Raw genomic sequence first — 15870 nt, 5'->3', positions numbered from 1 at the left:
ACCTAAAAGCTGCCGAAGTGCTGTTTTAGCCTATGGGGGACCTCCTAGAACCTGTATGGAGGCAATTGGTGGAGTTTGGGAGATCGAAGGTCGAAAAATATTTTTTTTTAATAGAAGTAGCGCTACTTCGAATCGTACGATTTGAAGTAGGCCGACTTCGACTTCAAAAAACTTCGACCACCATTCGGTTGGTCGTTTTGAATTCGAAATTCGAAGTCTTTTTAACTTCGAACTTTGACCTTTGATAAATCTGCCCCTGAAAGTCACATGGAGATTGGGGACTGTATATCTGCTAGGAAAGAACATTATCCATTGTATTCATTTAGAGGTTTCGTTAAGCCCTTGCTTTTTTGGCACAGTAGAAAATGTCCAGTTGGTTTATGGCTGCTGCTTGTATTCAGAAAGTGTCTTCTGGCTATTTGAATGGCCAACCTCATTCTTTGTTTATACCTGTCATTGGTGCCAAATTAGTTTTATTCGTTTTTTTTTACTTTATAAGCCTTGGGTGAAACCTGCCATGCAGAATTGGAAAAGATATCATTCATGATTATACCTAATTAAACTATATATCATTATATTCTTGATATAGGCAAAGTTCTCTACAAACCTTGTGCAGTTATGGGACCTATAATACAGAATGCTCAGGACCTGAGGTTTTCCAGATAAGGGATCTTTCTGTAATTTGGCTCAGCATACCTAGGGGCACATTTACTAAGTTCGAGTGAAGGATTAGAATAAAAAAAACTTCGAATTTCAAATGTTTTTTTTGGCTACGTCGACCATCGAATTGGCTATTTCGACCTTCGACTACGACTTCAAATCAAATGATTCAAACTAAAAATCGTTCAACTATTCGACCATTCGATTGTCGAAGTACTGTCTCTTTAAAAAAAACTTCGACCTCCTACTTCGCCACCTAAAACCTACCGAGCACCAATGTTAGCCTATGGGGAAGTCCCCATATGCTTTCTAGCCAATTTGGGATCGAAGGAAAATCGTTCGATCGATGGATTAAAATCCTTCCAATCGTTTGATTCGAAGGATTTAATCATTCGATCGAACGAATAGCACTAAATCCTTCGACTTCAATATTCGAATGATTTAACTTTGAGGGTCAAATATCGAGGATTAATTAACCCACGATATTCGACCTTTAGTAAATGTGCCCCCTAAAGTCAACTAAGAATCATGTAAACATTAAATAAACTCAGTAGGATTGTTTCGCCTTCGATAAGGATTTATTATATACTGTATTAGCTGGGATAAAGTACAAGGTACTGCTTTATTACTACAGAGAAATAGGAAAATTACAAATTTGAATGATTTGGTTAAAATGGAGTCTATGGGAGATGGCCTTCTAGTAATTTCGAGCTTTCTAAATGAAGGGTTTCTGGATAAAGACTCCTATATTGTATGTGAAAGAGTTACTGTATTTCATTATAATCTACAGTCTGGTCATTTCCCAATGGGACCAGACTGTAAATTATATCCTTATAAACAGCGCGTTCTGACGCCAGAACGCGCCGTTTATAAACTTAAAGGGACAGCACTCGCAGCTGCTGCCATCGCCTCTACCCGACCTTCCCACCACTATAGCTTTCGGCTCTACATTTGCTTACCTCCCACAACGCGCTCCACCTCTCCCTTCGGCTTCTCTTTCCTTCATAGCAGATCTCACTTCAGTAAAACATTATCTGCAGCTGCCTCACTAGCGTTTCTCTTCTCCATTTTCACTCCCCCTCGCATCAACTATCTGAAGTCTCGCCCCCCCTCCCTTACCCTTCCAAAGTCTCGCTCCACCTCCCGTCCACTCTCTGAAGACTCGCTCCGCCTCCTTCCCTTGCCTTCACCCGTCTGTGATGCAGTGAAAGAAAATGTCACACAGTGCGGGAGCTAGCCTTCAGAGTGGATGGGAGGCGGAGCGAGACTTAGATAATGTAAGGGAGGGTGAGAGATACTCCAGGTAGTGTATACGAAGGGGAGGAGACTTTGGTAATGCAGGGGGGGGGGCGCAAAAATGGAGAGGAATCCTATGAAGAAAAAAAGGAAAGAACTACATCCTAGCTGCAGCACACATGTGACATGACCATAGCAAGAAGAAATAAAGGTACCCAGCTAAATATACTAAAGTATGGCATAATTTAAAAAGCAAAGAACTCATCAGAAAGTACAAACTGAACCAAGAAATTGTAGATTATAATGAATAATGTACCCCCCACTGAAAATTTATAAAGATATTAATAGTCACCTCGGAGTTATGTGACCTGTATAAAAGCACTCGGCCTGCGGCCTCGTGCTTTTATATGGTCACATAACTCCTCGGTAACATAATATCTTTATAAATTACAGTAGGGGGTACATTATCCACTATATAATTGGTTGAGATGTGAGACTATCATCTATGAACACAAATGAAGGTAAGGGTTTTGTACTAAAGGCAGTGTTGGTGGATCAACTTTGCAAATTGGGGATCTTTAACTAAACATTGGTTTATGTATGAAAACCATAATGCTATACCCCCTAAAAATTCAAAACATTTAAAAAAATTATATCTAAGTAGTGTTAGTGAGACTTTTTGTTGCAAGAGCATTAATGTAGATGTTCATGTACATTTTGTGCGGTTAAAATTGGCATTGTTGAAAGTACAATCTAAATATGTTTCTTCAAAATTTGAACCATTTCTTTACCTGATATTTACAGCCCATACGCTTTACTTTTTAGGACCAAATTTCCATCCCAATGTATTTTTGGCTTTCTGAGAGCTTAGAATCTCATCGTAAGAAAGAGAACAAAATTGATCAACAGTAATAAGATGTAAGTAATCAGACTTTTTCGTAGTCATTGTCTTGCTCTTTGATAGTACTGTAGTTTTTGGTAAGCAATATGTAGTTCTACTGAGAAATGTGCTCATTGCTTTTTAAAATTCATTTCATCTAGCTTGTTCTGATTATTAATTATTATTAAACCATCCCATAATTGAAATCTGTTTATCATCATTCACCTACACTTTCCAATGAGTTTAAAATAAATTAAAAAATAAAACAATGCCTGTAAGAAAGATATTATAAAGCACAGCTACAGACTTGAGATAAACATTGTACATTGAGTTTATGTCGGTAGGGTTTTTAACTAAACGAAACATTTTTGGGGCCCAAGCATTATTTAAAATACCTTCAATCTACGCATCAATGTTAATTACAAAATATGTAACTAATATATTGTGGGAAAAAAATTTAAAACACATAGGGGCAGATTTATCAAGGGTCGAATTTCGAAGTTGAAAATACTTCGAAATTCGACCATAGAATTTAAATACTTAGAATTCGAGAATCAAATTCAAAGTTTTTTCAGCAAATTTGGCAATCGATCGATCAAATTAAAATCGAAGATCGAACGATTAAATCCTTGGAATCGAACAATTCGAACGATTTTATCCTACAATCGAACGATTTTTATTTCGACTTCAAAACTTTGGCGAACTATTGAAGTCGAAGTTTTTTTAAAGAGACAGTACTTTTGATTATCAAATATTCGAATATTCGAACTATTTTACTTCGAATCGAACTCAAAGTAAATTTGAAGTACTAGTATCCTATTCGATTGTCAAAGTATCCAAATAATTACTTTGAATTTCGAATTTTTTAACTTCGAAAATTCCCTCGAATTCACTTCGACCCTTGATAAATCTGCCCCATAATATTTCTTACTAAAATGTTTACATTATTTATGAACAACTAGAAACATGTATTACATTTCTATTCAAATGTTTTTGAGACAATAAAATAAATCAAATTACAGGACATTTGCGGACTGTACTTTCCTTTATCTATCATTAGCATATTACCATGACAACGCTGAGAAAAAAGTTCAACTTATTGACAGAGACAATAAGACATTTCATAGTCAATATACAAGCAAAACTAAAAAAAATATAAAAATAAAAATATCTTTTGGTAATGTTAATTAATGTATTCTCATGGTTAATTTGTAAGTCACCCATCTTTTATTCAATTTTGTATAGACTGGTTATTACTAAGTTGTAAAAAAAAAAGCCTCTGAGAGCCCATGACATCTTAAAATCTAGAATGATATTGAAATGGTTGAAATGTATGAGTTTATGGTGGTACGGTTGTGTTAGGAGAGGGGGAGGAAACGTAAATTAAATGTAATTATGTAATTATTTATGACATGGCTAATTGGGTGTCAGATATTCATTGACAGTTAGATCCAATATATCATATAGGGGGGCTCCTTTTGCCTAGATTTTGTATTAGAGCTCACTCTATTAAAATCACCAGACACCACGTCTCTCTACATGCAGAATTTGTGCAAAAGGCAGTTATTTTGTTAGATTTTGTTTGTGCTGGAATCAGTTATTTGTGTATGAAGAGAGAATAAAGAGAAACATATGCTGAGAGAGGGATAGTGGAGATCATTGAATATTTCAGAAACAATGCAGAATATTTAATTGATTGTATTTAAAACGCTAAACTTATTTCAATGTGATGAAGCTTATCACAAAAGTTCCCCTTTAAATACAATAATGAACTCCCACTACCACAACATCATATGGAATTGTTCTTTTCTATGGGAGAAAAAGATCTGTCTGACTATAATGCCCTCAAATGTACTTGTAAAGAGTAATCATATCCCCTCCCCATGTCTTTTCTTCAGAGAAATAAACCCCAACCTTGACAGTCCACCCTCATAATTAAAATCTTCCATCCTCATAACCCTCCAACCCTCATAATTAGCCAGTTTAGTTGCATGTCTCTGCACTCTTTCCAGTTGATTTATAACCTTTTTAAGGACTGGAGCCCAAAACTGCCCTGCAAATTTATGATTTCATCCCTCAAGTTGATGCTCTTTTTTTTAATAAACAATTCACTTTGCTTATAAAAGAACATGCATTTTTATGTATATTAGAGAACTGTATTGTACATTTAGTGGACCTAAGACCATTAACTAATGAGAGAATATGTTGTCTCTGTATCCATATACCCAGCATCTCTAAGTACAGTAAAATAAAAACACTGTAGTTTATAACCATGACTTGAACAGATAAATGCTTTTAATAAACCATGTCTTAATTATATAAATGTTCCTTTTATAAATTATTTCTTTTCCACGCAACAGCTGCCCCCCCTAAAGGAACATTAAGGTGCCCAAAGCAAACAGATTTTGTCACAGTTATACTTAATGTTACTGAGTTTGCATGTGTGCACTGGATGCGTATTTGCTGTTGATTATACTTTCTGGAATATTACAGAATAATAGATTAACCAGATGTGGTTGGTGGAGGGCTTTATTTACTTTAGCCAAGTTACCAGCTGCACTGTCTGGAATTACAGCTATTGGGACTCCTTTCTCTTTTCTTGGCTATTCATTTGTTAACATTTGATGTACAGGTCATATATTTTAAGAAAAGAAATATATATACCTGTATATATAGTGTAAAATAACACAAAACACAAATTCATTTTATCATGTTTTTTTTTTACATAATGTCAATATGTTAATCAAGGCTTTTCAGGCTTTTCACTTGGGTCTTTTCCCAGCAAAGCTTACAATTTCATGAAGAGACAATGAACCTGTCTGTACCTTAAAACTTAGATAAGTATTTTAGTGCATAAATATAAACCATTGAGATTACAAAGGGCTTCTGATTACTTTAAGATACTACAACTTCATGCTTTAGTATTGTTAAACTCATAGGGATACAATATTCTTTCTTGAAAATAAAATCACATGACAGAGGCAACGTCTGTACCTGTCCCAGCCTTCACCAAATAACCAACAGACCCCTTCCTCCAAGCCCTTTAATAAAAAAACAACACTTGTGCTTTTTGGGTGAAAAGGCCGCAGAACATTTTCATTATAACAAGTGATATTTTAGTGCAAAAACACACTACGACAAATGATAACATATCATTAAGCAGATATACTACTCCTTTGAATTATGTTTCCAGTTTGTGGCTAGTGGCAAAAAAAAAAAAAAAACTAATCTCCATGCCATCCCCATACCCCATTAAATTGTCTTTAATTCTGCAAAAAATAAACATTAAAATGATCCTGTCATGCTTTTTTTGGTGTAGCTTTTATTAGAAAATTACACTGTGTACATTGCAAATAATTAATTCTACCATTTAAAATGTTATTCTTGAACCAATGTATTTTCTGTGTTGTAATACTGGTGCATAGACAGCCATCTCAGGTCATGTGCTTTCAGAGAGAGCCAGCACTTCACAATGGCACTTCTTTCAGATAAGTTATTGCTTCTCCTGAATTTGTAACTGAAGGAGTCACGTCTTGGGTTAGTCAGACTTGGATTTTTACTATTGAGTGATGTTCTTATTTCTACCACAAGGTGGGGCATGGGAGCAGTTTTGGCAATGCAGGTGTTTTCTGATTACCTTCCAATTGTTCTGCTGATGGGCTGCTGGGGGGAATGGGGGTGAGATCACTCCAACTTGCAGTGCAGTACTAAAGTGTGACTCAGGTTTATCAGAGCACAAGTCGTGTTATAGAATGGGCAATTCTAAGCAACTTTTCAAATGACCTTTATTATTTATTTGTTATAGTTTATTAATTATTTGCTTTCTTCTTCTGACTCTTCCTAGCTTTCCAATGGGGGTCACTGACCCCATCCTATAAAAAACAAATGCTCTGTAATGTTACACATTTATTGTTATTGCTACTTTGTATTACTCCTCTTTCTATTCAGGCCTCTCCTAGTCATATTCCAGTCTCTTGTTCAAATCACTGCATGGTTGCTAGGGTAATTTGGACCCTAGCAACCAGATTGCTGAAATACAAACTGGAGAGCTGCTGAATAAAAAGCCAAATAACTCAAAAAACACAAATAATTAAAAATTAAAACCAATTTCAAATTGTCTCAGAATATCACTCTCTACATCATACTAAAAGTTAGGTCAAAGGTGAACAACCCCTTTAATAACAGCTGGATCCATTCATGTGCTTTGGAACCAAAGTCGGAGCAAGGGGCCATGGTGCTTGGGACAATTAACTCCATTTTGTTTAGAAACATCCATTATAATAACTAGAACTGGCTATTTTGCCTTCACGCCACTACAAAGTTACCCATACCATATACTGTATATCAGTGATCCCCAACCAGTAGCTCGCGAGCAACATGTTGCTCCCCAACCCCTTGGATGTTGCTCCCAGTGGCCTCAAAGCAGGTGATTATTCTTGAATTCCAGGCTTCCAGGCAAGTTTTAATGCATAGAAAACAAGTGTACTGACAAACAGAGCCTCCTATGGGTTTGCAGTCCATTTAGGAGCTACCAAACAGCCAATCACAGCCCTTATTTGACATCCTCATAGACTTTTTATTGCTTGTGTTGCTCCCCAACTCTTTTTACATTTAAATGTGGCTCACAGGTAAAAAAGGTTGGGGACCCCTGCTGTATATAATACTGTTATTATGTAATGACAAGATAATTAGAACTTGATTCTATAACGTTTGCCTTTTTTATACTAAGAAGAAACAGTGTTAAAAAATGTGCACTCTAATTATGAGCAACCTACATTTTCTGCAGATGAATACATTTAAAGTGTAATGTACCATATATTTTAGATGAAATCACTCCAAGTGCCTAAGTGTACCAGTCTTGCAGTCTATGCAATATTCATGACTGCTCATCTATGTGATATACAGTTCTGAATTTTGCTAAATATCTATCATATAAAATCATCATATCATTTATTTACATAGCGCCAACAAGATACACAGTGCTTTACCTTAGTTATAACAAACAGGGAATAAATGGTGGATAACAAACAGTTCATGAAGCTTAAATTCATAAATGTGAATGATACAGGGAAGAAGTCCACTGCTACCAAGATATGAAACCACTACTATGTACAGACGGAGGCATTAGCAAGTCCACTGATGTTCTTTTATTGCTATAGGTGTGCGGTTATTGTTAAAAGGGGGTTAAAGATAAGAGATTCTATTTATGGCTGAATTAGCTGATTACTGCAAACCCACAGCTTAGATAGGAGACATGTTGTGTAACTACTACTACTAATGGTTGGCCTGTGCTACAGTGAGATAATGTGGCATTGAGTTGGCACAGGTACTTAATCAAGGTCACTCAGAGTCAGTGATTTAATTTGAATTCGTTGGAAGAGCAGGTTAACTGAACCGTTTCCTTATTTATATTCATATAATGATTTTAATAGATAACAAATATAACCAAGGCAGAGAGTTTGTCTCTAAATTTTCATAATCTTATCTTCTACTGAATTTTCAATCTGTTTTTCATTATTAATAAAATGTACTCAATATTCCCATTATGTATTTCATTTGATTTAGTAATTTACAACTCCCAGATGCTTCTCCCTTTTCTTATTCTAAATCCAATCTTTTACATAGAAAAACTAAGGGGCAGATTTATCAAGGGCTCGAAATGAAAAAAATTTGAATTTCAAGCAATTTTTGTGTACTTCGACTCTCGAATAGACCAAAATTCGATTAGAATTTGAACAAAATGTCTCTATACAAAACTTCGACTTCGACCATTTACCATCTAAAAACTTGCCGAATTGCTATTTTAGCCTATGGGGGACCTCCTAGAAGCTATTTGTAGTCATTTGAAAATTAAAGTTTTTCCGCTTAAACTTCAATTAGAACAATTCAAATACAGCCTATTCACCCGAAGTTAAAAACTTTGAATTTTTTTTTATAAATTTCAATCTTTCGGTCTTTTTTTATTTGAATTTCGAAGGTATGGGAGTTCATAAAAAACCCCATTACTGGAAATTCGACCCTTGATAAATCTGCCCCTAAATGTTGCAGATTTCTTTTTCCATCTGATTAAAATATGAAGCATTCCATTTCTGGCACGTCCTTTATAAGTTATCCTTTTCTAGCATGACTTATTTTTCCTGCAGTTTTAAGACTGGGATGTGGTTCTATTACAGCCTTCTGCTGAAACTGGTCGGGGGTGACTTCAAGTGAAAAAATTATCAATAACTTGAATGAAGTGTCTCCCACAAATGTCATACTTCTTATCGTATTTGCTTGGAAACCCTTTGTGACCTATGTGTTTGGGGAAAAAGGTAGTCCCTTTTAAAGATAAATTAAGGAATCTTTATAGCTTCTGAAATATATAATGAAATGAGAATATATAATGAAATTAGCTCTGGATTTAAACTGGGTGTAATGTGATGTTGTATGCAGTGCTTGTGTAGGAAAAGACTGTAATGCATGACAATGCAACAATCTTTTCTGTACAGGTATGGGACCTGTTATGCAGAAAGCTCGGGACCTAGGGTTTTCCGTATAGGGGATCTTTCCTTAATTTTGAAGTTTATATCTTTGGTCTACTAGAAAATCATGTAAACATTAAATAAATCCAATAGACTGGTTTTGCCTCCAATAAGGATTATTATATCAAGTATAAGGTGATGTTTTATTATTATTACTAAAGAGAAAAGCATAGCATTTTTAAAGATTTTAATTATTTGGATAAAATGGAGCCACTGCAGATTGCCTTCCGTAATTTGGAACTTTCTGGATATAAAGGGTTTCCAAGTAATGGATCCCATACCTGTATATGTTGGATATGTCACACTTCTAAGAAACTGGAACAGGAAAATGAAAGGCCACTGTTACATCATTGATGAGACCCTTCCATTATTCTCCTTATTTATTAAATAAGATCCAGTTATCTCTGGTTTTAGGAAGTATAGTGACAGTGACAGTAGAGTGCCCTATTTATAAACCTTTCTTCAGCAATACAAGACTCTTATGTCCTCTTCCTCACACACCGTTTAACATGCACATTCATCTAAGATATTCATTTTTTCACATGCATACTTTATTTTTACACGGGCCTCTCTCTTCCCAGCACTATCTCTCCGACATACATTGACATGAATGGTTATTCTATGTATTTCAATTAGACAACAACTAATAGTATTTCTTCCCCATTCCCCAAAATCTACTACCCCATCCCTAAACCAGCTTGCCCAAAACATTCATTTTGTCCAGTCTCATTGCAGTAACATTTTCTGCCCTATTGGGAGCTCAGATGCAAAGCAACATTTAGGGGCAGATTTACCTAGGGTCGAATATCGAGAGTTAATTAACCCTCGATTTTTGACTGCTGAATTGAAATCCTTTCACTTCGAATATCGAAGTCGAAGGATTTAGTGCTATTCCTACGTTCAAACGATCGAAGGAATAATAGTTCGATCGAACGATTCAAAGAATTTTAATCCATCGATCGAAGGATTATCCTTCGATCAGAAAATTGTTAGGAAGCCTATGAGGACCTTCCCCATAGGCTAACATTGGCCTCGGTAGGTTTTAGGTGGCGAATGGTCGAATAGCTGAACGATTTTTAGTTCGAATCGTTCAAATCTAAGTCGAAGGTCGAAGTCGAAGGTCAAAGTAGCCCATTCGATGGTCGAAGTAGCCAAAAAAAATTCAAAATTCGAAGTTTTTTTCCTCTATTCCTTCACTCGAGCTAAGTAAATGGGCCCCTAACATTTTCAAAGATGATACAAGATCTCTGCCAAATGTTTATTATAGCAGTTTACCATAGACGCTGGTTGCCTGCTAAAATTCCCTGCCATTTTTACGTGCATCCCAGTTGTTGGCATCCAACGTTTCATTGAACTCTCTATACAGCTATGGTACTATAAAAGTTATTTAAAGGACCAGTAACAACAGACAATAAAAAATATTCATTTTTATTAACATACCTAGAATTTGAAGCAAAAGGCCTGTTTTGTCTTGGATTGTGTTGGGTGTTCAATAATATTTTATCTAAATAAAACCCCCAACAATCTACTGTGCCCTCACAAGCTCTAAATACATAAGCTACAGGTATTTTGAAATAATTTTTAAGTTATCCTAATAGTGACAATTTAGTAAATTTTGGATAGATACGCATAATTTGAGTAACAATAGATTGAGGCAGGGCCCTCTTTCTTGTAGTCTCCAGTCAGTCCATTGTTCATATATAGTGCATTTATTCCATGCATTAGCATTGCACACAGGACTGGGCTGGCATAACACCGTGAAAAAGCCCTCATGGGGCCCTGCTGACCCAGACCCCCTCCCCTGATCTGCCGGGCCCCCCAAAAAACCATACTGTGGTGGTACACGCTGTATTTGCACATGCGCACCGGCATTTGCGCATGTGCGCCGCCGTTTGCACATGCGCACAGGGGTCCAGAGTTTGCGCATGCATGCGGGGGCAGCCCCAGAGGTTTGGAACACGGTGGGCCCACCAAGCCACATTGATATGCAATTGTACACCCTATAAAGCATCAGCAGCCTAAGTGCCTGAACACTGTAGAAAATAAACTGCATTGTGGGTAAAAAATATATGCCGGTTTGTGCACTTTGCACACTATATTTGTGCTCATAAATGAGTTCTAAAATGAGTAGTAAAATAAAGCAATCAGATCTATACTTGCCCTTACTGATAATAAAATATATTATCAGTATAGTCTTACAGTTTTGTTTTTCTTTTTGTTTAAATTGTCTACATTTTTATAGATTTTTTCATCCTTATAAGGCTCATAATTTAACAGGAAAGTCTATTATTTTCACTTCTACATTTACTTTTCAGTATTGTCAGGCAAAGATTTAGACCCAATCTAGCAGTCTGGCATGCAGATCCGCACACTATTTCACATCAGTTCTGCACCAGAATCCTATGAATGTGGAGATTTTACAGCCTGCTCCCACTGATGTAACTGTCAGCAGCAGATGAGGAAAATAGTAGCAGAAAACAAACAGAATACTAAATAACCCAAGTTTCCGAGGCTGAGGAATAGACTGATTTTACGTTATCTAATTGAATAAAGGACAATAAGCCTACAAGAGCCATGCCAACAGCACAGATTGTGTATTAATCCCAATAATGTTTCGGATTATTTCTAAACACGTGTTAGGGGCACAGCCAATATCCAGTCTCAATGCTCAGCTAAGGGTAAGTGATACTTATTCTTCTGAACTAATGGCAGCATTGGATAAATGACAGGGGAATATACTGTACCTAAACACTAAATAGCAGGTTTTATTAATCCTCACACTCCCACCAACAAACTCAGTAGCAGTAGATGCAGATACAAGGGGTTTGGGGCTAGTTTTTGCTTTCATTTTAGACAAATTTACAATATACATTTTTTTAACTGCAGCACAGTTGCCGCATGACAGTTTCTGTTTGTTTCTAACTGATGTCATTGAAGCATATCTATTTTTGCCTGCGACCCAGTCAGTACATTAGTGTGGAAGTAGGAAAAAGAGTTGTTTACTGTCTATCTTAAATGTGAATGCTATAATCAAAATCATTTCAAAATCAGTAAAATATATAAATAGGTTAATGGGTAGTTCACCATTTAAAGAAGAAACTGGAATATATACAGGAGAGGCTCTGGATAGAAAGAAATTAAAAAGTAACAATAATAACGTTGTAGCCTCACAAAGCGATAGTTCTTTGGCTGTCGGGTCAGTGACCCCTATTTGGAAGCTGTTAACTGTAAAACGAAGATAAAGGGACTGATTTATCAACATTTGAATTTTATTTTTTTTACTGCAATTTGAGTTTTTTTGCAAAAAAATTATGAAATTCGCGTTTGAGCTTCCAAAACTCTTTTAAAGATTTATTTACTGCAAAAATAATTGAAAACTAGAACTGAAAAATTTGCCATCTAAAAGCTGGTGAGTTCATATAGACTTCAATGGGAGCCATTTTATAAGCTATTCTCCAATTCGAGTTTTTGAGATTGATTCTAAATCTGGCAGATTTGTTTAAAATTAAGTTTAGAACGTGATTTTGCTGTGGTCCTGTTGTTTTAAGTGATTGAGTTTTGTTTGTTTTTTTTAAAAAAAATAAGGACTTGTTTGATATTTTCGAGTTTTATTCTTATTAAAAAAAAAATTGTAAATTCGAATTTTGGTAACACTGTTACTCAGGTTATTATATCACCTTTATGCAGGTCTTGAAAAATGTCTGATAAAGAATATTAGTTTATGAAATAGAAATGTTTCTTCTTAGCTGTTTATTAAATTCCAAGAATTATTCCAAATAATTAATAACAAAAAATGATTTTCTTTTAGGATCCCCACAGAAACCAGTGTCAACAAAACAGGACTGCGAAGAAATAAAACAAGAAAAAGTAGAAGATAAAGGAAGTGAAAGTGGAACTTCGTGTAATGATTTGTCTTCATCTAGCTGTGATAGCCAATCAGAAGCCAGCACCCCCCAAGAGAATACACCCGCACTTCCACAATCTGCCACTCACAAACCAAATACCTTGACTTTGGATCGTCCTTCCAAGAAGAACCACGTCCAGTGGGTGCAACCACCAGAAAAACGTAGGAATAGTGAGCTCTTTCAAACCTTAATTAGTAGGTCTCGGGAAACAAACCTTTATAAAAGGAAAGTATGTGAGAAACCGAGTATTGAAGAAGAAATGAAAAAATGTATACAAGAGTTTCATAAAATTAAAATACCAGATTTTTTTCCTGAGCAGAAACGCCCATGGCAGATGGAATTACTAAAAAAATATGATTTATAGGAAGAGTTACAAATGCATCCTTAATACCGTATGTGTTGTATGTATCTTGATGCAGCCAATGTATTTTCTTCATAAGGAACTGTACAAGAAAATATGGATTCCAATATGGATATTAGGGTTCCACAGTTCGAGATGTCAGACTCAGAGTTAATAACGTTGTTGCCTGGAAGCAGTTTTACGGGGAAAGTATTCTGCATGACTTAAATTTTACAAGTTGATAACTTTTACTGTCACCTTTGTATTAAGTAGGGGGGTTATTGAACTAACTTTTCACTTGAAGCTGCTAATATGAAATTTTTTGTGAAAACCTTTATGACAAAAATGGCAAGTGTAAATTCAGTAGATATGATTAATATATAACCAGTGTCAATGTGAATGCAATAAAGCTAATACAGTGACTAGTTTGCATGGAAATAGTGTTTAATTTAAAATGTATGTTCTGTCCTTAGCCCAGTGTTCATTATAACACATAACACATGTAATAAGTACACTACTAAACATACTGTAGGATTGCATTATAATGCTTTCCAGATTTCAATAGTAGAGCAAAGGTATACTCAGACCTCGGCTGCAAAATTATTTAAATTTACTAAAGGGCGAAGTGAAAATTCGCCAGTGTGACGTAATTTTGCGCGTGGACCTACTCTAGCGCTACTTCGCACCCTTACACCAGGCGAAGTTGCGCTATGGCGAAGGGACCTAACTACGCTAATTCACTAAGTTGCAGATTTTCGTGAACGTTACCTCTTGCGCCAGACTTTACTTCGCCACCTCAGACCAGGCGAAGTGCAAAAGAGTAGATATAGATTGCTCCAAAAAGAGTTGACATTTTTTTTAAGTGCCAAAAAACGCTGGCGTCTTTTACTTTATATAAGGGTGATAGGCTGAAAAAGAGCAAATTTTTTTAGGGTACCCTCCTTCCCCCCCTACATTTGATAACATATGGCACCTAAGCTATACTGTGAGCACATGTGTAGGGCATTAGAAAAGATTTATTAAGGTTCCCTGACCTTGTGTAGTGTAATGTGTTTTCAGCTGCATATACGGCCATTGTACTTTAACTGCACGCCGTATGCAAATTTCCTATCGCTAGTGTAACTTCAAACCGCTGATCGTAACATCGCTAGCGCAACTTCGCAAACGATTGTTAACTTGTGCGCAACTTTGGATCTGCATGAATTTGCGCAGCCCTGTCGAATCTACGCCTGGCGAAGTGCGGCGAAGCCAACGCAGGTGCAACTTTGAAGGTAAGTAAATTTGCCCCTACATGTTGAGCATTGATCTCTTTTCCAAGTGATAACCAATTGATATTCCATACACATATTTATGCTTACAAACCATACCCTTATTCCCCGTGATTGGTTCCAGTGTCCAAGAGGTCATTGCTGCGGGGGTGTTCCAGCCTGACCTCAATTATGGTGTAACACCAACATGAGTGAAGTCCAATAAAGTTCATTGCAGCCATCTGAGTAGGTCCTATACCTGTACCTTATTTCCACTACATACATAGCTTTTCGTTCATTTTTTGCAAGTTTTTTCCCCGACCCGACTTTTTGACTAGTTTTATTGTTAAATAAGATAAAATTGTGGATGGGAGTTTGATCTACATAATACTTAGGGGCATATTTATCAAAGGTCGAATTTAGAGTATATGGGAGTTTATAAAAACTAGAAATATAGAAATATCTGCACCATGCAAAAAACCAAACTGTGGTACAGCACGAGGCATAAGATATTTACCACAATGTCTTCCACCATAATGAAAAGTGTGACTGAAAATGTCATTAAATAAAGCATAATGCACATATTTTATTCATATTATGCCCCACTTTTGACAGCAATATCAGAAACATTATTCATACAGACAGAGGATGCGATAATACATTTTTATACATCTCGCCCTCCGTGTTTTTGCTAGGAATAATGTACAGTTGCTTTATATTTAGATGAATAATTCTGAGGGGGTAGCGGAGTCAGGCTGCATTGCTATACATCCAGATACTGTACCTTGTAAAACATTTTATGTTACTCCTGGCGCTCTGCTGTCTAAATCAATTTTATGTCGGTTTCAGTCAGTTATGTATTTTTATAGGTCCCTGTGAGCTGTGCGTTATTATGACCTCAAGGATGAGATTGTTTTTGTTGATGTACAGCGTCTGCAAACCTGAAGTGTGATAATTTGCAAGGATGAGATGCACTTTACAGTTAATTATTTGGAATTTACGATCTTGAGCTGCGACTTTACGATCTTGTGTTAATATCCAGCAGCAGAAATAGAATCCATTAGGAAGGGTTGAGTGTGTC

At 36.1% G+C, this 15870-nt stretch overlaps 1 protein-coding gene across 1 annotated transcript in view; it reads left to right on the top strand.

The window, feature by feature from the left end:
- kctd8.L (potassium channel tetramerization domain containing 8 L homeolog) overlaps window positions 1–13967 on the top strand; it is a 55874-nt gene extending 41907 nt beyond the window's left edge. The window contains exon 2 of the mRNA XM_018268559.2: window positions 13106–13967. Coding sequence (XP_018124048.2) covers window positions 13106–13566 — 461 coding nt within the window. The 3' untranslated portion in view covers window positions 13567–13967. The remainder of the gene's footprint in view (window positions 1–13105) is intronic.
- The last annotated feature ends 1903 nt before the right edge of the window (window positions 13968–15870 follow it).

This window comes from Xenopus laevis, chromosome 1L (genome assembly GCF_017654675.1).
Source record: "Xenopus laevis strain J_2021 chromosome 1L, Xenopus_laevis_v10.1, whole genome shotgun sequence".
In the NCBI taxonomy this organism is placed as follows: Eukaryota; Metazoa; Chordata; class Amphibia; order Anura; family Pipidae; genus Xenopus; species Xenopus laevis.
The sequence above is the reverse complement of the archived record's forward strand: the minus strand, read 5'-3'. Positions and strand labels throughout refer to the sequence as shown.